General features: G+C 40.7%; 1 protein-coding gene across 5 annotated transcripts in view; it reads left to right on the forward strand.

Annotated features, from left to right (window-relative positions):
* The first annotated feature begins 606 nt into the window (after positions 1-606).
* Positions 607-25,067, forward strand: part of zfyve9a (zinc finger, FYVE domain containing 9a) — a 36,120-nt gene continuing 11,659 nt past the window's right edge. The window contains exons 1-8 of one of the 5 annotated variants that reach the window (XM_085439590.1): positions 607-877; positions 12,934-13,049; positions 14,551-14,658; positions 15,988-17,411; positions 18,318-18,417; positions 20,017-20,217; positions 21,272-21,423; positions 24,578-24,707. In XM_085439590.1, coding sequence (XP_085295716.1) covers positions 14,589-14,658; positions 15,988-17,411; positions 18,318-18,417; positions 20,017-20,217; positions 21,272-21,423; positions 24,578-24,707 — 2,077 coding nt within the window. In that variant the 5' untranslated portion in view covers positions 607-877; positions 12,934-13,049; positions 14,551-14,588. Of the gene's footprint in view, positions 878-953; positions 1,031-12,933; positions 13,050-14,550; positions 14,659-15,987; positions 17,412-18,317; positions 18,418-20,016; positions 20,218-21,271; positions 21,424-24,577; positions 24,708-25,067 lie in introns of those variants that run through there. The other 4 variants (XM_085439592.1, XM_085439593.1, XM_085439594.1 and 1 more) reach the window with 4 other exon arrangements.

The following is a 25,067-nucleotide window of genomic DNA, read 5'->3' on the forward strand; positions in this document are numbered from 1 at the left end:
TTTTATAAATAAGCAAATAGTCAAATCTCTCCCTAATATTTTAGGGTCTTTCCCTTACAACACCATGAGGTGACTGTGGTGTAGAAATAAAACTGAATTGAATCATATTAAAAAATGTGGATGTTTAGTATTTCTTTTCCTGTAAATTTGCTAGTTGTTCTTTTTTTCATTCATTATCTGTTGAATATATTCTTCTTCTTCTTATTTACTACTAACATGGACTGGCTTTTACTGAAAGACCCCTCCAAACATGTTTTAGGAATAAAAAAAGAAAAAAGAACTTTCCTGAAAGTTGTTTATCTAGTTATAAAATAATACAATAACAACTTACACGTAAAACGTACACACTTTGCTGTTACAGCATCAAAAAGATGGGTTGTTTTAATCGATATATTATCTGTGACCGAATTGTTTGTTTTTCTTAAAGGTAAACATAGTAATTATACTTTTGGTTGGTGTGTTTATTTTATAAAGCAGTTTGAAACAAAAAAAATAACTAAAGAAATGTAATGATGATGTCCAAATTAATTAGATCTGCATTCACAGTTTTTCTCTTGGCGTTATAATGTAACCTCTAAGGGAGATGCTTTGCGTCTTATTTTGAAAACCGGTAGTTTAGGATATCCATTTTGGCTGACTTATCGCTGCTCCTTCTTTTCCCCAGTATTAAACCTTGGGGGAGGGATCCTTGAGTGCTGCTGTCGCACAACTACGCTAGACTAGAAGCTTTACTTTCCGACTGTTTGAATCAGGCAGGCAGGCGGTGGTGGGTCTACGCGAGACGGATACTCAAAAATAGCTCTGAAAGACGATCAGGTATGGCGGATGCTAACGGAGGGGCTCCGCGGGACTTTACGTAAAGATGAGGATTCCTCCGGTGAGTAACTGGATTTGTTTTCGTGACATTTCACGGGTCTGCTGTTGCTCCAACGTTTACAAAACCGCCATTGCAACGCCAACTAGCGATGCAGCCCAAGTGAGCGTGGACGGCTGCGGTGCTATCTTTTTTGGCTTATTTGGTGGATAAACGGTGAGGAATATGGAGAAGGTGCCGTTACGGTAACACTATATCTTACGTCTATTACACAACGCGCTCTCCTTTACATTGCCAGCTGCGGATAGACAGCCAGTGAGGTTGATAGCAGTGCGACAGGAGGAAAATACTTTGGTGTGGGTGACTTAATGTGAGGAGGAAGGCTTTTATGGTTTCTATTAACCGTTATGACTGTCCGTTAGCAACGGAACCCACCGAGTCAGTGACGGCGTGAGTGTCCGCCAGAGCAGCAAGTCTCTCCCGTCACTCGGCGCACGACTGCCCGCTCAATCTTTAGGGCTTTCTCCAGTACAGCCAGCTGCTGTTAAGTGCTATTATTTGACGCCTAAAATCTCAGTTTTTGCCACACTGCTAAGACGAATGGGTCAGAATTGTTTTGGAAACTTAACTCGTGGCCTTTGTGAATTTGGTTTAATTCAGCTAGCTGGCCAGCTAATACAACTACCCAAGTTAACAAACAAATAGACAAACACTTCACCGCTGCTGTCGTGTAGCTGCACCAGTTTAACCCACCTTCTTTTAATGACACAGAGTAGCTTTCCATGTGTTTTCCCAGTCTACCTGAGAGTGATCTTCATCCAGCGAGGGTGTGTTTGGCCTGCAGGCACAGCCACAGTGCCACTTATGGTTGCATAATCCAAGCAAGTGGTCATCTATGCGCTCTCAAGGGTTGGTTTGGTGAGCTTTCCTGGTGCTACACCTTTTGTATTTGGTCTCTTTGCTTCTGTCCAGGTCTTGGATAGTCAAGAATTTCAAAATCAACTCGGAATATATTAAAAAAATGTGCAGTTCAGCTAGGATAACTTTTTTTTTAAACGTTTTGATTAGGTAAGTTATGCTTCTCAGGTTGAACAGTGCTACTTATGATTTTATAAGCTAATCAAATGGTCGTCTACCTGCTCTGCACAAGTGCACATCTACAATAAAGACTAGGATCCTTTTTGAGTGATCTGTATCTTTTATCCTGGCAATTTCATTAAAAAAATGATATTATGCCTTATAAAATAAATTCCTTGCACTTTCTAATAGATTTTAATAATACAAGGGGTTTCCCTTTGGTGCTGGCTTGAACCTCTCTGGTGGGTGCTAGAAATTCAGGTTACCAAATAGTTGAAAACTAAATTTAAAAAGGGGTTATAATAACATTTAGACTGGATTTTGATTAATGCTCTGCTCTATGTCAAAGTCCTCTCTTATCTATCTGCTGATGATGAGCAGTTTAAACATGGTCTGGTGCAAAATATTTGCAACACAAGTCCCTTTCTTTACAGCTCCCTGAATTACTGACCTCTTATGTCAGTGAGTAGTCTCTTAAAGGGGACCCATTATGAATATCCTTTTTTTGCCACTGTTATGTGAGTGGATGTGCATATTACAAATGCTCAAAAATGGAAAAGGTGAAGTAATGAAATAATGTCAGTGTTGTATATACAAGAAACCACTGTCAGCGAAAAGCTCAGGCTTCACACTGCTCTGCATGCTCGGTTTCAGGTAGTTTTGTCTCTCTTTGATGCCAGCAGGAGCAGATATGCCTAATTTCGTCATCTCAGGCGCAAAGTGCTAGCTTTGAGAACAGAAGCTCCACCCACAGTCCGTCTGTTTGAAAGGGACAGCCAATTAGAAGAAGGTTGGCTTAAAAGAGGAAATAATACAGCTTGTCATTGAGTTGGTTTTGTATCTATGGTAGTTTAGTCCAAACAAACTTTATCAGGTTTCTTGCTGATGCGACTTTTGCATTTGCTGTCCAGACTTTAGTCCAGGCCTGGAGGTGGATTTATCCAGAAGTAGGCCTGTCCCAGGGGCACCTTGAATAGTCATCAGCAATGGCAAATTAAAAAATGAATTTGGGACCAAAGAAAAAGCCACATCACCACCACATATCTTAACGTATATTTATTAATAAAATGGTACTAGATGGTATTTGGCAATATTAATGTGAAATTATTTTTTTCCCATGAAGCATAAAGATATCCCACTTCATCTTCAGGTGGTTATAAATCCCAGTGAGGATGTGTGATTCAACTGATCCAACAGACGCCCGTGTAGAGACGGGCTCTCATGTGTGCAGAGACGTCCCAGATGTAGGTTACTGTATGCTTTCAGAAAGAATTACAAGTCTCCCCAATGGCAGACCAGCAGCCAGTCTCCCTGTGCTGATTTTTCTTTCTTTGTAGTGGTGGTTAAATGTAGATCAAACATGAGGGAGAAAGGAAGCTCGTAATAGCTTCTGACACGTTCTGTGAAGCAGAGTAGCTCTTTATAACAGGAGGACAGCTACTTTCCTCTTTCCTCCTGAAGGTAAATCTCAGGGGATTTAACTTTTTCAACCTCTCCTGTCAAAGAAATTATTTTATTTTTAAGCGAGCATGACCTTTCAGAGGATACAAACCTGTGGCGTGTTTTCCTTTTATGTGTTTTTGCTTTTATTTATTTTGTCTTGAAGAGCAGGAAAAAAAAGCTTAAAGCAGTAGAAGGAGGAGGTAGGACAACTCCCAGTGTACTTCCAGCTTGGGCGTTAAGCATAGCACACATTACATAATAATGTGTCACTCAGTTTGGCGATCATGCTGGTAGAAAGTGATGTCAGTCTATTCTTAAAGAGAGGAAGCGATCACTTGAGGTTTCCTGTGTTCACCCTCAGTAGACGGCGTCTGGAACACGGCGGTGTTGGATGTGGAGCTAAAAACATTGTTTCTCAGGATGTGAGATCGTAGTCCTGGGAATTCTTATAGCATGAGAAATAATAGGAAATTCAACGCGTTTTTATTTTATTTATTTAATGATTTATAACATTTACATTTTTTTGTTTCTCCAAATCCAGAGTTGCCGGTTAATCTCACAGCTCCAGATAAATATCATTCTAACTCTTGATTCATCCATTGATTATTTTCATGATTACTTTTTAACAGTGTGAAAAGGGCAGCCTGTTTTCTTTAGTTTCTGTAAATTAAAAGTCTTGGCCAATCACCTATTGTTTGCCTAACCATAACTTTCAAAGGCAAGTAATAAAAATTACACTTCTTATTTAAAAATATAGTTGCAGATAATAATAAATAATAAATACATTCAGTGTTTTCTTTTTACAAAATGTTATGTCCTACTTGTTTGTGTCATGTACATGTTTGCTATGGAAAATTAATCCCTCCCTGAGGATGAATTTATGCTAATCTACTTATAATTTACTACTAATACTAATCTATAGTAATGTACTATACTGCTTAGAAGGAGCCTGAGTTTCAAGTGATCTTGAGCAATAATTCTCCTGTCTTTCTGAAGGTTTTTCAGAGTTTTTCTCTGAACATTGCCTGCTTTTTCACTCATTGTAGTCCAGTTCTTATATCTGACTGTTTTCAGAAGAATATTTTTGTTTGCTTGTTGGTTTGTTAAGCCACTTAACACTGACATTATTTATTCCAATGTAAAAAACACCCCTAACTCAAGAGGTGAAGCAGTGTTGTCTACACATAAGACAACTTGGCTAAGACCCAGTTTTAAATTCTATTTTTATGCAGCTTATGGGCAGCCTGTCACAAAGACACATAAGTTGTTCCATTTTCATTACTTAAATTTACAAAAAATACCCAAGAGAACACAGTTTGACTACACAAAATAGTATTTTTGACCAACAAGGTCTTTATGTCCTTAAGAAATGGGAAATCCAGCAAAGACCTGTCAGAAGACATTAGAAATGCATCTGGCTCCTCAGTTGATCCATCTACTGCTCACTGAAGACTTCTGTAATGATCTCTGTGGACAGTATAGCAAATTAGACAGGAACTGGTCTGAAAATGGGTGAAATTATTCAGTGATGAATAAAAGTCAGATTTGGTGTTTTTGGTTCAAATCTTTGTCGGTGTGTACAAAGGAGTTGGGAAGAGAATTAGAACAACAAGTGTCTACAGAGTTATCTGTAAAGCACTGCAGAGGCTCTGTGGTGGATTGGGGCTGTATTTCTGCCAATGGTGTTGGAGATTTTGTCAAAGTTCAAGAAATTACAAATGTAAAAAAGTAACATCAGATTTTGATCCTCTATGCAAGATCATCTTTAAAACAGCTTCATTTTCAGGATGACGATGATCCCAAACACACTGCTTATGCAATAAAAGAATAGCTGGATAGAAAAACACACAATGGAACATTATCTTGTCATGGATTGGCCTTCCTAGAGAACAGAAGCACTGAAGCAGTGAGGGATCATCTTGATAGAGAACAGAACAAACAGCAGCCAGCATGCAAAGAAAGAGCTTTGGATGTCCTTCAAGAAGCCTGGAGAACTATTCCTGAAGACCACTTGAATAAATTACAAGAGAGCTTAGATTTTAAAGTTTTAAAAGAGACATTAATGTTAATTCCTAACTCTGTGTTTTTATTCTTGGACAGTAAAAATGTCTGTCAGACATTCCAATTTGTTTTTTCTAATTTAAATGTTTCATTTTGTCAGAACAACATTCCAATACCAAAAAATAAGCAAAGTTTTGGGGGTTTTTTGTATCTACATATGTACTGAAAAATTATGTCAGTATAAGACTATAATATCTTTCTTTCTGCGATGGACAAAAGGAGACAGATTTTCAATGCGAGTTATTAAATGGCCACAAATACTAGGAAAATGCACAGACTTATGTTAAGTAAGTTAATGCACACTATTTGCAGACTGATTGTGCTTATGTATGCAGTTACCCGCCCCCCCCCCCAAAAAAAAGGTCAAATTTTGAACCAAGAAATAGAAAGTTTGTGCATAATTGAATGCAATTAGGACTGTAGTTTATGATTGATGATTAATATACTCTGCCTTAAACCAGTGGGAGCTGGCAAGGGCTTCATATTCAGCCAAGAAAATGATAAGGAAGAAAGAAGTTATTTAATTTTTTTTCATTTTCTTTTGCTTATAAAGACAATTTTGTGTTTAAATCATTTACATCAATTTGCGATACTGGTCTGTGTACGCATGAATGCAGCCATCAGCGATGGCTTCTAACCGGGTTACCGTTTGCCGTCAAACTCCCTTAAATACTTAATGAGCTGTGACCAAGTCTGAACACTTAGAAACATTTATGGAGGACATTTATTTTTAATTTCACCAGGAAATCTTGGGTCATTCTCAGGGTTCAGATGGCAAAAACACCAATTTTACTCTTGAGTAACTTTTGGCTTACAGGCACAGACTTTTTTTTTTTTTTTTTTAACAGACTTGTAAGGGAAACGCGTGTGGAAATGATAACTTTAATAATGAGCAACTAATATTTAAGGAGCCCATGCCAATGAGTGACCTAAATCCTGTTGGACTTAAATGCTGTTAGTAATGGGTTCATGGTCTTTTAATTGGTGTGACATGTGAAGTGCACGTCATACCAATTAAAGGGCCTGCTCATAAAATGTGGAGAGTAGAGGACATTTATGTGCACACATTCAGGAAATAGCCACAAATGTAACACAAAATTGTTAGAAATATACTTGTAGTAACCCATGAAATATTGAAATAGTCCAAAGCTTGTGTATAACCAAAACATAAATGTCTGATTACACTAATGATTGTAGAGGATATCCACCTCATTGGCGAGGAAGCGAATGCTGCTCCCTCTCAGGAAATAACAACAGGATACAGGAGTCGTTGTTCTGATTGCGTGGACCTAATGAACTGTTTAGCATTCTGGTATGTCCGAGCTTCCTCGCTGTTTATGCCCTTGTCTTATTTAATTTGGCTGCCGTGCCAGGCAGGTCCAGTCGGGTATGGTTTATCATGTTAGTAGCCTGATGGGCCACTTCAATATTAGCATGTCTGGCTGACACTGGAGCGTGACTGTTGGAGTGAGCCTGGAGATCAGCTGCTGGTTGCTCGATTTAAAAATAGTTCCTTGTTGTGTTTGGTCTTAACCAAAGTTTCAGTTAGGGCTGGGCAGTTAATTCGACTTTTAATCTCAACTGATTTTGATGACCAGCAGTTATGAAAATGAAATAAATTGGAAGGAACGGTTACTGATTTGCATTCATGATCAATACAAAGCTGTAGTTCTTTTCCAATTAATTAAAGCTCACACCTTTCCTTTACACTTGTGCGCTTCCACCCCTCTAAAGGTTTAGATTCATTTGCTCTTTAGTTCAGTTCTAACAAAGATGACTCAAAGAGAGCCCTAAGTTAGTAACATTGATCTAGAAAATTCTCTCACTTTCAGTTGAATATGAAGGATTATTAATGGTTGCCGTCATGAAATATCACACAGTTCTTACATTTTTGGTGGGGTGTGCCAGTTGACCGTTTCCCTGTGGCTGCTGTTCACTGCCAACACTGCCAACACTGCCTCCCGTCGCCTCAGTCTGCACTGCCGGCCTCAGACATCCTGCGGTAAAGACAGATCAGTGGTTACCCTTGAGTGATAGGCTGTTTAGGTAATAATTAAAATGATTATTCTATTTCAAATGAAATAAAATCTGTTTAAAAAGAAAACTGATTGATTGAATAAACATGTTAAATAATTAAGATTATGATACAAACCATTATTGTGCCTGCCTCCAGTCCGCTGTAAGCAATCCGTTTCAAACAGGCTCTTAAGATCTATCTATAACAGGGGTGGGCAACTCCAGGCCTCGAGGGCCGGTGTCCTGCAGTTTTTAGATATCACTCTGGGTCAACGCACCTGAATCACATGATGAGTTCATTCATTACCTCTGGAGAACTTCAAGACATGGTGAGGAGGTCATTTAGTCATTTAAATCAGCTGTGTTGGATCTAAAACCTGCAGGACACCAGCCCTTGAGGCCTGGAGTTGCCCACCCCTGGTATACAAGCAGGAAAGCTCCACCCACCTGCAGTTCAAATCTTTTGTTTACAAGGGGCAGCCAATCAGAGGAAACCTGTCTTAAAGGTAGTGAGAATGGAGCTAAAAGTGTTTGGATTGGGTTTTTTTGGTTTTGGACTTTTGTTCGGACAAAACAAGACATTTAAAAATGAACAGCACGCTGTTTAAATGAGAGAGTAAATAACATTTAAATATATTGTGTATCGAGTTTATTATTGAGGTTTATTCCAGAATAGATTAGTTTTACATTTCATGCCAGTCTGTCAAGTTATTGATGAGGCACTGATTTTAAAACCACAGATGTGCATTAGCCAAAGAAAATTTAAACACAGTGTTGTGGCCTCTCTATCAAATAAATCATTAGTGTATTGTTCACAGAGGGGTTATAATAATTATCAGCTGAGCTGTTCTATCATGCACAATCTCGATATTCTTGCTTTACTGTAGGCGGCATCACACGTTTTCTTCTTTGATGGTTTTTGATGAGTTGCAGCATGTTTGTACACAACATGTTCTTAAGAATTTGTTACTGCAGGACTGTTTTCCTCTCTGACTGACACAATTTCATGCACATATGCCTCCTCTGAAGCATCTTTCTGAGTTTACATGTCTAAAAATATGACTTGTTCATGCACTTTGACTAAAGATGCATTATTCAACGCCTCTGCAGAGTAATTAAATCTTAATCAGGGATGGGCTCCTGTCCTTATGGAGGCGTGTCTGTGTGAGTGTGTATGTGTTTACGACAGCTCCACTGGATGCTTTTATAGTGTAAGACGGTTTTAGAAGTCTTTCATTAGGAGGGAAACTTCTCACCTGGGGAAAACGATGCAGAGGTTGGCTGAGGTTAAGACTTGGTGCTTCAAATTCAAATTCAAATTTTATTTGTCACGTACACAGTCATACACAGTACGATATGTAGTGAAATGCTTGGACAACTGCTCGTGACCTAAAGAGAACAAAAAAGGAAAAGGCTATGAATAAGATAGGAAATAAATATGAAAAATTAAAAAGGGTAAATTTAACTAGGAAGGAATAAAATATAAATTAAGGTTAAAAATGAAATAACTGTACAACACAAATTAGAATGAAGGGTAAATTTAACTGGGAAGAATAAGATAAAATATATAAATTAAAGTTGAAAATAAAATAACTGTACAACAAAATACACAATACACAATATAGAACTATATAAGAATGTATGAAGAAATCTAAATATAAATAAATATATACACAATAACAGCAGCTGTACAAGTATTAACCGGAAATGAAGAATATAGTGACCAGTGTTGTGCAAAACCAAAGTCCAGAAAGTCCAGTGTGTGTGTAAGAACCATATGTGTGGGTCAGTACTGTGTGGTGGTGTGATTGAGAGACCGTATCGCCTGCGGGAAGAAGCTCCTCCTCAGTCTCTCTGTGTTGGTCTTCAGGGAGCGGAATCGCTTTCCTGACCTCAGCAGAGAGAACAGTCTGTTGTTGGGATGGCTGAGGTCCTTCACGATCTTCCTGGCCTTGGTCCAGCACCGCCTGCTGTAGATTGAGTGCAGGTCAGGGAGCTCGGAGCGGATGGTGCGCTCAGCTGACCGCACAACCCTCTGTAGAGCTCGTCTGTCCTGCATGGTGCTGTTCCCGAACCAGGTTAAGATGTTTCCCGCCAGGATGCTCTCTATGGTGCACGAGTAAAAGTTCCTGAGCACCTTGGAGGGCAGTTGGAAGTCTCTCAAGCGTCTGAGGTGGTAGAGACGCTGTCGGGCCTTTTTCACCACGGTGTTGATGTGACAGGACCATGACAGGTCCTGCGTGATGTGAACTCCGAGGTATTTGAAGCTTAGATGTTTCTTCAGTTCAGCGGTCAGAGCAGGAGGTATGAAGATAATTTGCTCTCCAAAGCGAATCACCTCACACGCTTTAGTTGTAATTTTTCCTTTTAAACTTCACTTTTTTTTTGTTCTTTGTCTTGCTGATGCTACTTTAGTGTCCAGCAACATCCTCCAGCTATAGACTTTATATAAAAGATGGTGGATTATAGCGCCTGTGTCTGGTGCCTTGCATCTGCATTCTTTCTAGTAGCCAACAGGAGGTTGACTCCTTTATTTGAAGAAGTCTGGTTGTATAAAATTTTTGACACCCCTCAACTTTGACCTCTGTCAACTTTGCTGATGTCTTATTTCATACAGAATGGTGTTCTCTTTGTAAATTACAGCGCTCAATGGAAGGACAATACAGCAGAGTGTCCTTTAAGGTTGACCTACCTTGTGATTGACAAGCTCACATGCAATACCAAAACTTCCACTATACTGGTGAACACGCACAACTCCAAGTGCTGTCACATTTGCGATATCGATAATTACAGTAAGTACTGGTTTTGGTGACATGCCTACTTAAATCATGCCTTAAATCAAACAATCAGTAAAAACATGGCACTTTTGTCTGACTAAAGTAAACAACCTCTTCACTGTGGATGTGTCCATTTCTTTTATACAGTCAATGTCTCTAGCTTTTTTTTTTGTTTTGCTCATTTTTGATTCAGTTATTTGAAAAACTAGTCAATATGACTTACATTAAAGAAATGCGTAATAAAAATGATTCTCAAAAAAGAAGTTGTTGAGATTATGCAGATAACAGTTTATTGACTCTCAGTATTTCTTAGGGTCTAGCAAAATTCAGTAACATATAGTAGTAGTAATAGTATGAAAATGAAATATCTAACTCTTGTTTAATCTTCTTTTTAAATCAGACAATTCCCAAACCAGTAAATAAAGCCATCGGCTATGAATTGCATGCTGTTATAATCAGTGTTGATCAAAGTCCTGCAGGCTGTTAAATTTCGTAAAAACTCAAGCACCATGTAGTACAACCTAATATTTCAGTTTGTTCACTTTTTATTCAATATTTTAACTTGCGTGGCGCTTTTCCCACAAGTATAAAATCATTTAAGTTACCTGAACGCATCATTTTCCATCAGATCAAAGAGACTTTGAGCTATTTGCCCATTTTTAACCTCTTGACTTGAAAAGGGTCCAGAGTGGATTGTTTGTATACCATTAGCTCAGAGTAACATTCGCTTTCAGGAGCTTTGTATTCCAAAGTAAAGTCCCTAAAATGTTAGAAAGTAAGCCCCCGATACTCAGTCGACTCAGCTGCACAAAAGGCATGGAATGAAGCCCTGTTCCTCTTTCTGTCAGGAAAGCTCTGGACTCGATCATGTATTAGCTTTTTGTTTGTTTTTTTTTTTGTTTTTTTTGGGGGGGGGGGGTTCATTTTCAAGAATTTTGGCATATGAGTTTAGAGAAAATTTTCACCGCCCTGCACCTGTGGAGTGTTTTTAAGCATGCAGTGCACAAGTTGATTGAATCATTCATCGTGTTTTAAATGTCAGTCTGACAACTTGTATTGTTCGGTTTGTTTTTACTGGCTGTGAATATTTCAGTTTTTCACCACTTTCTCAGAAAAGTAATGGAAAGCACCTCTGGTGAGCTCCAGCAGCACTACCTCAGTTTACTCCTGTTTGTAGCCGTGATAACCTCCGTCAGCCCTGTTCTTCTGAAATGGTACAATCCCACATCCATATTCCATGTTTACGCTCCTGTCCGGTGCCTTTACGGTTTTGTGCTGACGTCATGCCCCCACTTGCATCTTAAACTAAGCGGGAAATATGTTGACTCTGCTCATTTCTGCGAGGCCTTGGCCCTGTGGAATATTTGGTCTCTGGTGTAATCCGTGGTTTCGTTTGTCCTTATGAGGATGACCCTGAAGTTTAACCTGGCTGTTACTCATTTGCAGCCGCACCACATTACATCCTCGCTCCAAGGTCTCCTCGTCAGCAAGGACACATGGGGCAGGTTTACTGTACAGGCTTCAGCTGCTGTCCATTCATAGCTCTGATTACCCTGTCAGGCTTTGATGGGCAATGCGTATAATAATGTGCAGCATAGCATACATGGTGATCGGCCGTTGCTGGGTATTGTTTATTAGCTTTAGTCTAAGAGAGTAGCAGCATGAATGTGAACACTAAGCTGTCTGATGTGTAGCTTCCCTTTTTATGAGCATAATAAAGTATCCGCTTGTTAACTAATCGACCCCTTTTCAGGGTCCAACTGTTTCCTGCGTTGGATGAGGCTTTCATTTAAAAAAAGAATTAAGAGCTGCACTGACTTTTTTTCCTCCAAAATATTCAGTTGTTATTTTTGGCCTCTCCAGCTTGTTATTAGTACTGTCTATTACCCCTTGGAGCTATGTTTTTAAGAAGACATGATGTACTCTACAGCCCATAGGCTCAAATATTTAATCTTGTCAACTTGGGTAAGATTTCAGTGTGGACGTTAACTTAAATCAGCAATACAGCCAATGAATCCACCACCAGCTGGGTCCCATCTTTGTGAGAATTTGCCATAGTTAGAAATGTGAGCAAGATTGGTAGTCTGCGTGCTAGCCCTGCGATAGATTGTAAACCTGTACGCCAGCTCTTGACCCCATGACAGGGTTAAGAAACAGATGGATCTGGCTTGTTAACAGAGTGCAGCTTGGAAACAAGCTCCATTTTCACTTATTTGCCCAAACTTTGTCACACAGATTCCTGTCTCAAGACCAAAACACCGGTTACCCTTAAGTAACACGGTGTCTTTGCATCACTTGGTTCCCTGTCACTCTGTTTTTTGGAGCTGCCTGAGCCACAGGCTCATTTCAAGTGGAGCACAGAAGCATTGCAGCCAGAGATGAATTAAAACGAGTCTCTCTCTTTCTCCTTTTAATATCCTGCATTGGACTTTATTGCTTTTAAATATAGTGACAGACCTTTTCACAAGTACTAGACTATTAGCTAGCATTGCCCAGTACACCTTGATCAGTGTGCAATTTTGTAAATGTGTTGTTATTAGCTCCTTTTTTAAAAATGTTTAATGCAAACTGTGAGTGTGACGCCACAGTTCTCCAAGCACATGTTTACAGGGGAAAAACACGAGAAGTGTAACCTCAGCCCTAACCTTACTCGCTGTATAATAGTTAGACAGCATCTTTTTTTTTTTTGGCACATGAGTTGATAAGCAGCACTTTACTGAATAGTGTTTCCTCTCCTTATCTCAGGTGTGGGCGCTGGGCGCTTGCCAGACTGGGTGAGCTGAGAACTAAGACTGAAACCTGTTGAGAGAAAGGGGGGAAAAAAATATCACCTGGGACTGCTGAGGAGGACCTCTGTGCAGGTGAGGACTGACAGATGTGATGAAGATGAAGTGTTTATACAGGCTTTACTTTTCAAATGGATTTTAGGGTTTGTGATTCACAACATGTGACAGTGCAAAGCAGGTGTAAAACATGACTGATATACATTTGCATGCTTTTTTATGATTTCAGCTTAATAAGTGTAAACTGTTAGAGTAGCAGTGCAGAGAATATGAAAAAGTCCCATTAAAACAATTAAATAAAATCATAAACAAAGAAGATAAAATGCAAAATAAACCCCAACTACCTGTTTTTTTTAATTTTATTTTTCTGCTATCATTCAAAACATTTCCCAGGCTTGTCACTTTAAAGCAGAACTCCAGTGTTACCAAGTAATATTACAACAGGCACAAGCTGTGTTTTTTGTTTTTTTTTGTTTTTAAATTTACCTGCACACCTAACCTGCTTAGGTATGCAGCATGAGTTACCATGGCAATGCAAAGTGAACCACCTTTGTAATACTAAAAAGCAAAGATTAAACCTGAAGATACTTCACTAAAGCCCCAAATCCTGCTTCAAAGTACAGGCCTGTGGCTTTAAATGAACAAAATATTTTGTCTGCATGACTCGCATGTTAAACGCGTTACTCTCTGGGTTAGACTCACAGCGTTTGTAACACTGAAAGCTTCATTTTGCATTATTAACAAGCTATGAGCAAATTAGAGAGTATTTCCTTGCTCTGAAGATCCTCAGATCTAAAAGACTCGGCATCCTTTCTAAAGTTGACAACTGCAACACGTTTTTTGCTAAAGTCTACCTCTATGCCCTCACCTCTCGGCACTTTTGGTACTCCAGAGTTGAAGTTTTCTGTCACAGATATCTGCAAAACAAACACTGCATGCTGCATCTGCATCTCACAGAGCTTGAAATGTGTTTACTGTGCAATATTAAAAACGCACAGTAATCAAACATGGTTTTAATGACGCAAACCTTTGGCAAACTGCAGCATTGTCACTGTGGAAACCACCTACCGTTCTTCCTGACTAATTGATGTCCAGAGTTTGGCAGTTTAAAAAAAAAAAAAGCAGACAAATGGTTGTCAGATTTATTAATTTTGAAAATAAGCTTAAGTCTTAATGTAGCAACACTGATAGGACGGGCCTGCTCTCTTTAAAAATGAGGAGAATAGACACAAGGGACATTGAAACACCTTTCCTTACATTGAAGTCAGTTTGGCTACTTCATATCCTGACTGTCAGCTTCAGTTGGGAAATTTGCTAATCAGAAAGATTTAGACCATGCCCACATGTCTCTGTCATTATCCCTGTGACCTCAGAGTAATCATTAAAGAGAGAACTGCTTGGGAAGGAAATGAGGAGAGAGAAAAGGGAGTTGGAGAGGCTGTTTTTCCTCAGTCAAATGATATTGGAGTGAGGAGAGGATATAGAAAGGAGATATGATTCTGGCCGTGCGAGGCATTTACATACGGTATGGAAATGTGACAGACTCTGGCGTTGAGGACACATTTGCTGCTGCTCTTAGGTTCACACGGCCGTCAGCAGGGTGGAGCTTCCTGACCCATGGAGAATTACTTCCAGGCCGAGGCCTTCAACCTGGACAAGGTGCTGGACGAGTTCGAGCAGAACGAAGGTGAGCTTTAATAGATGCAGACAGCAGACGAGGACAAGCGGTGAGTCATTGCGGACGAGGAAAGGCGAACAGAAAAGGAAAAGCTGCTGTCAGCGTGCCATTGCACAACCTCTGAGAGTAAATCATCAAGGTGTCAGAAAATCAGCCACCGCCCATTAAGTCTGAGTAACATTCACAGGTGGGGATTGAGGGCGGGCCACGAGGGGATAGGATTAATTGAATTTCCCATTTCCCTTAGGCTTTGAGACATCGTGTAACTGGTGCAAGACAGGAGGGTTGGCTGTTTTCATCACACTTAATGATCCCAAAAGTGTGTCGGAGCCTTTTTGGAGACTCTGTGATTTCACAGTTTATTTATGGTAATTGTGAAGTAAACACTGCATTACTGAGCTGTGTATCTGCATTCTCTCAGCATTCCAGCACAAATGCCTGTTATAGGGAAAAAAAAGGATGGCTCTTCTTCTAAATTTGTCTTCTAAAGTCCTGCAGATCCATGGGCACAAAGTAGAGTTTAATGTTACTGTGAACTTGGTGTGTATTTTGTCTGTGTGTGGTTATCTTTGACCTCTGTCAGAGATCCAGCTTGGCAGATTAAGTGTGTGTGTGTGTGTGTGCTGCACACTGAAACAGCTTAGCATGAACTGCAGCGGATGGAGGCGAGGGCCGACTGTGTGAGGAAGTCGGTTTAAAGAAATATTTTAAGAATTTCTACTTGTATTACACAGCAGTTATATGTCGGCTTGACTGATGGCTCCCAGGGGCGAGCGAGCCATTTTGGCCCACTTTCTCAGAATTTCCCAGTCCATCCACACACTAATTTCCCACTCCATGCCAACCTCATTTCTCAGTTCATCCCCTGCTTTGTTCCTGCCATTTATAGCTTTTTCGATCACCTGGAAGTGTGTATCTTTGTATCAGTTCTCTGTGGCTGTTCTTGTGAGGCTGTTCAAGGGTTCATGATCTCCTAACCACTTCCTCGTATTTCACATTTCATGTGTTAAGCAGAAAATTGGAAGCTGTTTGGAAAGTGTAGATAAATGGTTGTGTCCGGCAAATGCAAAGTGGAATAGGGGACTACATCAAGACAAATATTAATTTATGTCTTTATAGATATTAAATGGTGCAGACTTCATAAGACCAAGCATGAGCACCAATTTTTCTGACATGAGGATGACAATACCAGTTTATACATTAATATTTTGGTTGATTTCGTAAAAAAAAAAAAAAAAAGTTGTAGATATAATTTGTGAGTACATTAAAATACGTTCAAAGAGCTTCTGCTGAGATCCATACAGTCTTTCATTTTCCTTTTTTCTTTTTTCTCTGCAGATGAGACGGACACTCCCATTCTTTCAGATGCTAAGTGGACCCAGATCCTGGCCCCACCAACCCACATGCTCTCTTTGAACCCTGCGCTGGCTCACGCAGACCTCAGCCCCCGGGAGAGTCCCCTGTCATTTAAGACCCTCCCCGACTCATCCTCCACCCCTCCCTCAGGGGCTGATCTGAAAAGGCATCCTGGTCCCGAACCTCCATCCTGGGCAGAGGAGAGGCCGGCAGACGTCCACAGCCCTCCCCTCCCCCAGCCCAATATCGGCAAACTGGTGGGCACCGACGACCTCTCGCCGCCCCCTGTGACGGCCTCTGACAACGTGGAGAATGGCTGCCTGTCCAGTCCACAGCTGGATGCCCTCAGCAAAGAGATAAGTTCTCCTGCAGACATCCAGCTTGGTGATTCTGGCCAGGAGACTAAACGTGAAGAGACAGCTGCCTCATCCGGAGGAGGAGGCTCGTCTGTCAGTCACACTCGCTTCAGCTTTGAGGTTGGATTACAGGAACAAACACCCTCCACAAAAATTCTCCCAAATGTGGAACACACGGCACAAAATGGGGATGATGGCAGTTCAGCTGCCTTACAGGACTTTGGCCTAGAAACGCAAACTAGAATTTTAAAAGAGGAGCAAGGGGAAAGTCTCCTGAATGGAAGCAGGGTTGTTCAGAGTGGGTGTGAGTTGGAGGAGAACGGTGCGTCTCCTTCGGACAAGGTTGGGCTGGAGAAGGAAAGGAGATGTGGTCCAGAGGGACAAGTAGACCAGCACCACAGAATAGCAAATCTTCCAAATGGTTTGGAACAGGAGAGCGGGACTAGCTCTAAGCCTCAGGAGGTGGAAGAGAGGGTAGAGGAAGGTGTTTCCCCCTCTCCTGTCCCCTCAAAAGAGGACTCTGTAACTGAGGAGAAAGAAATGGAGGAGAGCAAGCAGGAAAGCGGCGAGGGAGGAGCGGGGGGATCGGGTTGCATCCAACCAAAACTCAACAACCGGCTGCAGCCAGTCAGCATTCCCTATGGAGGCGCCCGACCCAAACAGCCCGTCAGCCTCAAGCTCCAGATCCCACAGCCGTTGTCGGGCCAGGTGCAGAACCTGCTCAGTCCGTCTGCCGCCAACAAGAACAAGAACCTCGAAAACCAATGCCGGAAAGGCACACCCTCCGAAACGTCGCCTGGCGGGACTGACCAGAGTGCAGTCAGCGTGAATGGAGAGGGCATCATCCACTCTCCATCCCTCATACCCCCAGAGAGCCCAGACAATGATCTCCAGGCAGGGCAACAAGGTGCTCTGTGCAGGAAACCTACCAGCTCTCTGGGAGAGGTCGCCCCTGTGTGGGTGCCTGACTCCCAGGCTCCAGTCTGCATGAAATGTGACGTCAAGTTCACCTTCACCAAGAGGAGGCATCACTGCAGGGCCTGTGGCAAGGTCAGTGGTGTACTAAAACTGTGCTAATCTAACCCATAAAGAGCAGTCTAGCTATAATGACCTATTACACAACTGTGTATCTCTGTGATTATGTTGTTTTTGATGTTTAATAAATCTCGTAAGTGTGCACCAAAAGTAGGCAGTGTTTTAATATTAAGCAAAAACAGAAACGGCGAGATGGAAAAACATGTGGAAATAGCTTTGATAGATGAAGGAGGTAAATTTAATGCAGGGCTGTGATAGACGCTTTCCTCTTTAGGCATTTATTTGCTGATAGTTGGGCAGGTAGCTTTATAGCATTATGCCCACCCACACACACAAAGCAGGTTGTCTGCACTGTGCTCTAAGCTGAAGATGCAGTCGCTGACAGTGCAGTGGAAAAATCGGCGGACTGCTACTTAATTTCCCATGGTAGTAAACAAAATCACACACGCTCCTTGCCACTTGAGCAGGGGGGAGCTGGCACTGCAGTAATACTAACACCTGCACTGGGGCTGCAAACAATAGGCGCAGCAGGAACCTCGGTGCACCCTCCACCACAGTGCTAGATCCACAACTAGATTATAATGGTGCCGCGTGGCTCTGAAATTAAAAGGATCATCTACCCTCTGTCTAATTATTTAAAGTACATGATACTGGAAAATGACACGTAATGAGGTACTAATCCATTGAAAGAAAAGTGTCGTGTACGCAGCTGCAGCTCATTGAAGCGCTGGCTCAGTACATGAAATCAGTGTCCATAAAACGCTACATTTCCTGCACATTTAATGACAACTTTCTGGACGTTCTTTAATTAAGAAATAATAATAATTTTTACGTTGAAGGTGATGATGTCATGTTGGAGGTTTGGTCATTTGTAGGATTCTGGTGTGGATTATTTTTCTGTCTCTCCGTGTTGTTTTTAAGGTGTTCTGTGCGGCGTGTTGCAGTCTGAAGTGCAGGCTCACGTACATGGACAGGAAGGAGGCTCGTGTCTGTGTCACCTGTCACTCTGCTCTGACAAGTGGTGAGCATCATTGCAAGTACTGCAAGGTTTCTTCTTTGCAACTTATGAAATCAGATGTTAGAGGTGCAAATTGCTAAGTGTTTCCTCCATATCCTTTTAATGAATTTAGTATGTCCAGATAAAACCTTTGTCCAATTTTACATTTTCTTTATTTGCAGTCACACGGTAGACAGCGGTATATAAAATCATCTGTGTTTATACAACTTTCCAGTGTAATTCCGCTTAGAAGTTTGTTTGTTTCTTTTTACATAATTACAGAACACAAAAACAGACCATGGAGTATTACTTGCTTTAAGAAAGAGAGAAGAATTGGAGAAATAAAAGTGAAATAATTTATAAGAGACTAATAATAGAATAAATAACAAGATTAAACAGTAATAGGGACTTGGTAAGATGTGCTTTCTCTCTCGTGGGATCTTATGGAAAAAGCAATTTGTCTTTATTTATTAATTTTTCTCCACATTATGAAGATTGCATAAGCAACACACAAGTTCTCTAAGGCTGGGCCACCTGGCTTTAGAAATGTGAGCCGCTAAACTCGCAGGTAGTTTATTTTTGCGTTTGCAAATCCAAAAAGAAAGTCTTTCCAATTGAAAACCAAACTTGTTCTGAATAAAGTGTCTAATTTTGCATGACGTTTGCACCACAAAGTTTGAAAACTTTTGAAAAGCCTGAAATCCAGTTCAGCAAGTTGTAATCTAACAGTGCATGACATAATATACAGCAAAACAAAACAAAGCATCACAGCTTTATGCAAAAGTAATCCAGTAAATGCTTCAGAAGAAATAAAGATCGGTTCAATAAACAGAGTAAAGGAACAGGTGTATTGAAAACCTGATTTGGGGCGACAAAACAAAGCGTGTAAACGAAAAGGGTACGAAGCAGAAACACGAACGGTTTTTGACCATGCAAAGAGAAGATCAAAGAGAAGTTGATCAGAGCTTCTTAATGAATAAAAATGCGATCTGTCCAAAGGTTCAGTAGTTAGCAGCAGTTTGATTTTATCTCTAATGTGGCGCAGCTTCTGTATAGATAAATCATGTTTACAGCACACATTTTGACACATCGTGCTATGAAAGGAATGGGTTATATTAATGACTTTAATTATCAGTGCAGGTCAGTCCAGGTTCACTGATTAATGACTTAATAATGAATTTTAATAATAATGTTGTTCGTTGGCGCCTTTCAAAGGATTCAAGGTCACCTTAAAACACAAAATGAACAAGAACAGCATTAAAAGAGATTTAAAATCCAAGAACACTATGAATGTAAAACGTATAAAACAAGATGGTTACAGCTGATATGCTAATGTAAACAGATGGGTTTTGTGCTGCGATTTAAAGAGTGTCAAAGAGTCTCGTTGATGAGCTGAGGTGAAGCACAGCTGTAGGCTGTAGCAGCTTTAAGGCTGAAGTGAAGACTTACAGGCCTCATTAGAGAAAATAGTAACACCTGTGAATTTTGTGCTATGAAGGAGTACCTGCTTACAGGAAAGTCTTCTAAATTCCCCAAGAATTCTCCTGGTGTGAAAAATGTATGTGTACTTATGTAACGCATGACGACTCCTAATGTTTACTGGTGCCATTTTCTCTCTGTCAGCTCAATCATGGGAAACGCCGGCTGCTGCGAGCAATCAAAGTCCAAACCCCAACAACCCAGCTGAGTACTGCTCCACCATCCCCCCTCTGCAGCAGGCTCAGGCCTCTGGGGTGCTCAGCTCGCCCCCTCCAACCGTCATGGTGCCCGTGGGAGTCCTGAAGCAGCCTGGCAACGAGGGTACGACCTTTACGGCGAATAAAAGTACTCTTATGCTAACATCTTTTGTAACCCTTGAAAGTGACACTTTGTCCTCTGCAGATTTTTCCTTACACTAAATGAAATATCAGCGCGCCTGTGTGTGTGTGTGTGTGTGTGTGTGAAATCTCAATGACAGTTTTAGCTTTTAACAGTCGATATAAATCGTAATGTAATCGATATATTGTGCTGTTTATTTCAAAATAATCATTTTTATGGCTCAGTGCACTACTTTCCCAACTGTTTACATTTCTAAATGATCACATTCACCCCACATCAGGCAGTAGTAGCTATAAAATTCATATGTCCTCCTCCTCCAAGTAAATTTTAATTAAAAATCCAAGGTAGTCCACTTAATTACATTTCTTTCTTAAAATAAATCGACTAGTAGGCAAACAATTTATTTATATAGCACTTTTCAAAGACAAGAGCAACTGTTTTGTGGAAAATAATCACACAAAAATTAAAAAGAATGTCCAGAGAATATACATTTAAATGAAGAAGACAGAAGATTATTACATTGCAAAATAATTGATCAATAATACAATAATACGTGTCTGTCTACTTTCAACAGCATACTGAAAAATTATGTATTTTAATATGCTCTAAAATCCTCTAACTTCACGTTGAAGCACCACAGATTTCCTGCTGCGAGGAAGGTGAAATCCAAGGTCACAGGAGAGGTCAAAAGCTCAAATGGAGATGACATAAGATTCAAAATTGGACAGTTGAATTTCATGCTTGATAATAAAACTGGATGAACAGTTTAGGAAAATTGGCATCAACCTACTTCAGTTGGCTCATTTCTGCCAAAATTCAGGGGTCGAAGTGCCTTTATATTTATGTTATTCCAGGTTTCAGTTAAAAACTTTTTGTCGACCAATACCCTTAAGTGTCCTTTTCAGTTTTAGCCCCACAAAATCATTTGTGTGGCTTAATTTATTTTGAAAGAATTTTGGCTGTAGCCCAGTGTAATCATATTAAATTATTGTGATCTCAGCATTGACCAAAACAATTACGATTGATGCTTTTAATTTGACAGCGTGTCTTTGACATTCAGGGTCCGTCTCACGAGAGCAGAGGAGGGTGTGGTTCGCTGATGGAGTCCTACCCAATGGTGACACAGCAGAGTCACCCAAACTGCCGACCTCCAGCTCTGCTCCTTCGCAGTCACTCGCCATCAATAAATCCTCCACTTCTGAGTCCACTGAGGTAGGCTTGGCAGCCCCAACTAATACTATTAGGTTAGCTATGTATGGCCCTATTTGCTACTCTGCATTTTGCTGATGGGAGTCACAAAGAACTCTTTATGTGGTATTGTTGGTGGTATGCTGGCTCAGTCTCAGACTGTGATAAACAGCAGTAGGTCAAAGGAAACATTCCTTGTTGCATTATGAGAATTAGAAAATCCACTTGATTGAAATGCTTAAAGCTGGAATGTGCTTTACTCTGGTCACTCAGCTTGTTTCTAAGTGGATAACAGAACAGCAAGCCGTATCGGGTTGTTTCTGTGGTTTTGGTGTATCGAGCATCAGCTGTCAGGATGATTCATGGCCTCTGAAACAAAGTGACTCCCTGTGAATCCCAGAAAGCCTTATTATGCTTTGTAGACAGAACGTGAGCTTAAAACCAGACTTTAACATGTGAAAGTCAATGTGAGAATTCAAGTCTTGGTGAATTTGATGCCAGAAATTCTTCACCAGAGAAGACGAGCCCTTTAGTTTGACCGGAGCACACGAAAGGCATCTGCTGTGCATTCATGACTGTTTTCATGGTTTGCTTCTCAAATAAAAGCGACTAACCTAAAAAGGGCAGAGTGAGAGAGGCTTTGGTTCAGGCCAGAAGAAAAAGACCCTCAATCAGTTTTTAATTTTACTTATCACAGGGAAGAGTACGATGGAGCCAGTGAAACAAGTTAGACGATGTCCTCTGCCGCTGTGGAGGAGCTTTATCAAATCTGACAAAATGACTCAAGCTGCATAAGTAATCACATTTTGGTAGATTTATAACAGACCGGTCGCAAAGTCTTTGAAAGAAGGTCGAGAGCAATTAATATAAGATGCTATTAATTTGTATTGAGCTTGTTCAAGAAACTTAATGTCGAGATAGCTGTGGTCTCTAATGTCGACCCAATATTTGTCTTTAAATAAAATTTAAAGGAACTTTATTGTGTTAGTTTTCCAGTGTGACGATTTCATTTTTGGAATCTAGTAAAGTAGCTTTGCATGATTTATAGGTCATAATAATCCTTATCTTGTAGACTGTAAATAAACGATGAGTGTAGCCACCACCAGGAGTAATGCAAGAGGCCACCAGGATATCCGGTTGTTAAGTGATGACGCGACGAATCCTACTTCCGGGCCTAAAGTAGTCTGCGTTTAATATGGCTTTTGTGTTGTTAACATGTTTAATGTTATGTATTTTCTTCTATTTGATCTCAAAAAGCTCCTAAAACAGTCAGTGATCACTGTTGACCTCCCTCGGCTTTTATTACCGCTAATCATTTATTTAAGCTCAGTTTTTAAAACCTTAGGATGTAACTACAGCCCAGCCCATGCAGCAGTATATGAATGACTAACCTCGTATTGTGGATGGATAATCTCAGTTGTTCTCCTGGCTGAAGTTTGGTCCTTTTACAGCATCCTGCCATGCGATTACATTTGTTCCTGACCACCGAGAACACTCACGTTAACTTTTATCGAGTGGAAAAAAAGTTAGCTTGTTTATATTATGCTAACATAGCTGTGTCGCTAGCGGTCAAGTAGCACATCATTATATACCAGCTAGCCCAACTTCAGTAACCCTACAAACGTCACTGCTGTTTAGTTTTCTGTCTTCATTTATGTTGGAAGTGATAACAGAGCTGTACGTTTTAATTTGTTTCCAAAACCCCGCAGTCAGGACATGCTATATTGTATTTAGATAGAAACTAGTGAGCTGACTTCCTGCTAACTGCTAACTCCGTTAAATGTCATAAATTCCGTTTTCATGGATGCCTGGATGTTAGACTCAATTGTTACACGTGGTAGAGCAGAACGCTGATCATTTTATTAAAGATGAAAGACTTTAGACAGTTTTTCAACTCTCAGTAATGCCATAGTGATCGTTTGATATATGGACCTGCAGCGGAGTTTAGGCCCAGACACAGCTAGTGACGTCAGACTTTACGACCGGATAACATTAGTCTTTTGGCCACTGCTACATTATTTTTTTTTATGGACAGAAAATTTCCATATTTGGACAAGAAGGTGGAATGCTAAGTTATCAGCTAATGCTCACAATCACGGTTAGCAAGCTGCATTCATAAAGTATAGGGTTGCAATGTACAGGCACTGAGCAGTGCCAAGTAACAAACTAATAAAGTATTCCAACAGGAAGCCACAGGAATATTAGAATTCTCCAAAAGGCACCAGCAGCACAACTCTGGTCTAATTCAGTGGCACACACAGCGGTCAGCTGTAGCACCTGTCAGTCAAGGGAGCTACGGTTCCAACTTGAAGCCTTAGAAAAGTCAAACAAATAAGTAAAGTGGGGGGAAAAAAACACCATCACACACATACAATTGTAATGAAATGTCCACACCAAACAAAACATGTTTATTTATTTTTTGTTCCAGGCTGCAAACAGGTTTCTTCTGATTGGCTGCCCCTCAGTAAACAGACAGAGTGGTGTGTGGCTGGCTTCAGCTCACAGGGATTAATCATAATAGATGCCTTTTAAATCTCTCAGGCTAAATTGTTTTGGATCATTACTGAACAGTTCAATAAATGTAAAATCACATTGGCAAAAATATCCAAGGTAAAGTTTAAAGAGAAGTGAATGAGTTCATAAGCAGTCGCCCGTCTACACATCCAGCGGAGCAACAATTAGTATTTTTGTGGAGTTGTTTTCTGCCCACCTGATCAGCGTGGCTCTAATTTCTACTCCCTTACCCTCTAACCGGCTTTCAGCTGCTGAGTACTCCACTCTGCTTTTACAGCACAGTCACACTGCTGTGGAGTAACAGTCTTAGTGAACTAGATGGTGAAGTTATGAGATGCTGTCGAAGCTGTGTGACTCATGCTCTCCACCTGCTAATATTGATCATTGCAGCTTTAAGGATATAAGGGACCAAATGGCTGAAATGTCAGTTTTGTATTGTTTCAAGTATTTTTCTTCTTCTTGGATTATTTTAAAGAGCACTGCTGATATTTAAATCCAACGTGCTCTGTTATTAATATATAGTTACACTTAATGCTTGTTGAACCTGTTCTGCCAATCTCAGCCATAGTTCCTGAGTATTGTCTGTATTATTACATCTCACTGTGTGTTATAACCTTCAGTACATCTAACTCCACACCCCCCCACCTCTTCTCTCCACCCTCAGGCAGCCCATACCCCTGTTGCCCCAGTGGGCAGCCCCGTGGGCAGCTCTCTCAGCCTGATCCCGGAGGACGGGCTCCCTCCCATCCTCATCTCCACCGGAGTCAAAGGAGGTACGGGAGGCCACATCACAGGTGCTTGCCCTCATCCCCACCGTTCTGCTGCCTCCTCATTGCTCCGTCAGCTGCCGTTTTTGTGCTTTTCTTAAATGTTGTTTCTCTCGTGCTTATACCGTCACCGCTCATGTTTCGACCACTCATTGCTAAGAGGGGGCGGGAGGGTGGTTTTGAACACGGTAATGCTGTGGTTATAAGCGATTGCTTGGGAGAGTTTTTAGCTGCTTCCTAATTTGATTTTGTACTAATTTTACCATCTTCAACCCTCTCCTCCTCTCTCTTGACTCTCATTCTGACATCACCGTCTCTCATTCTCCGTTCCTCTCATTTATCTTAACTTTGCCTTGACTCCTCCCGCTACCTGTTTCTTCTTCTACT

The sequence above is a fragment of the Copadichromis virginalis genome, linkage group LG18 (genome assembly GCF_057382275.1).
Source record: "Copadichromis virginalis isolate Kocher_CV1m ecotype Utaka linkage group LG18, C_Virginalis_male_GT1.1, whole genome shotgun sequence".
NCBI classification, from domain to species: domain Eukaryota; kingdom Metazoa; phylum Chordata; class Actinopteri; order Cichliformes; family Cichlidae; genus Copadichromis; species Copadichromis virginalis.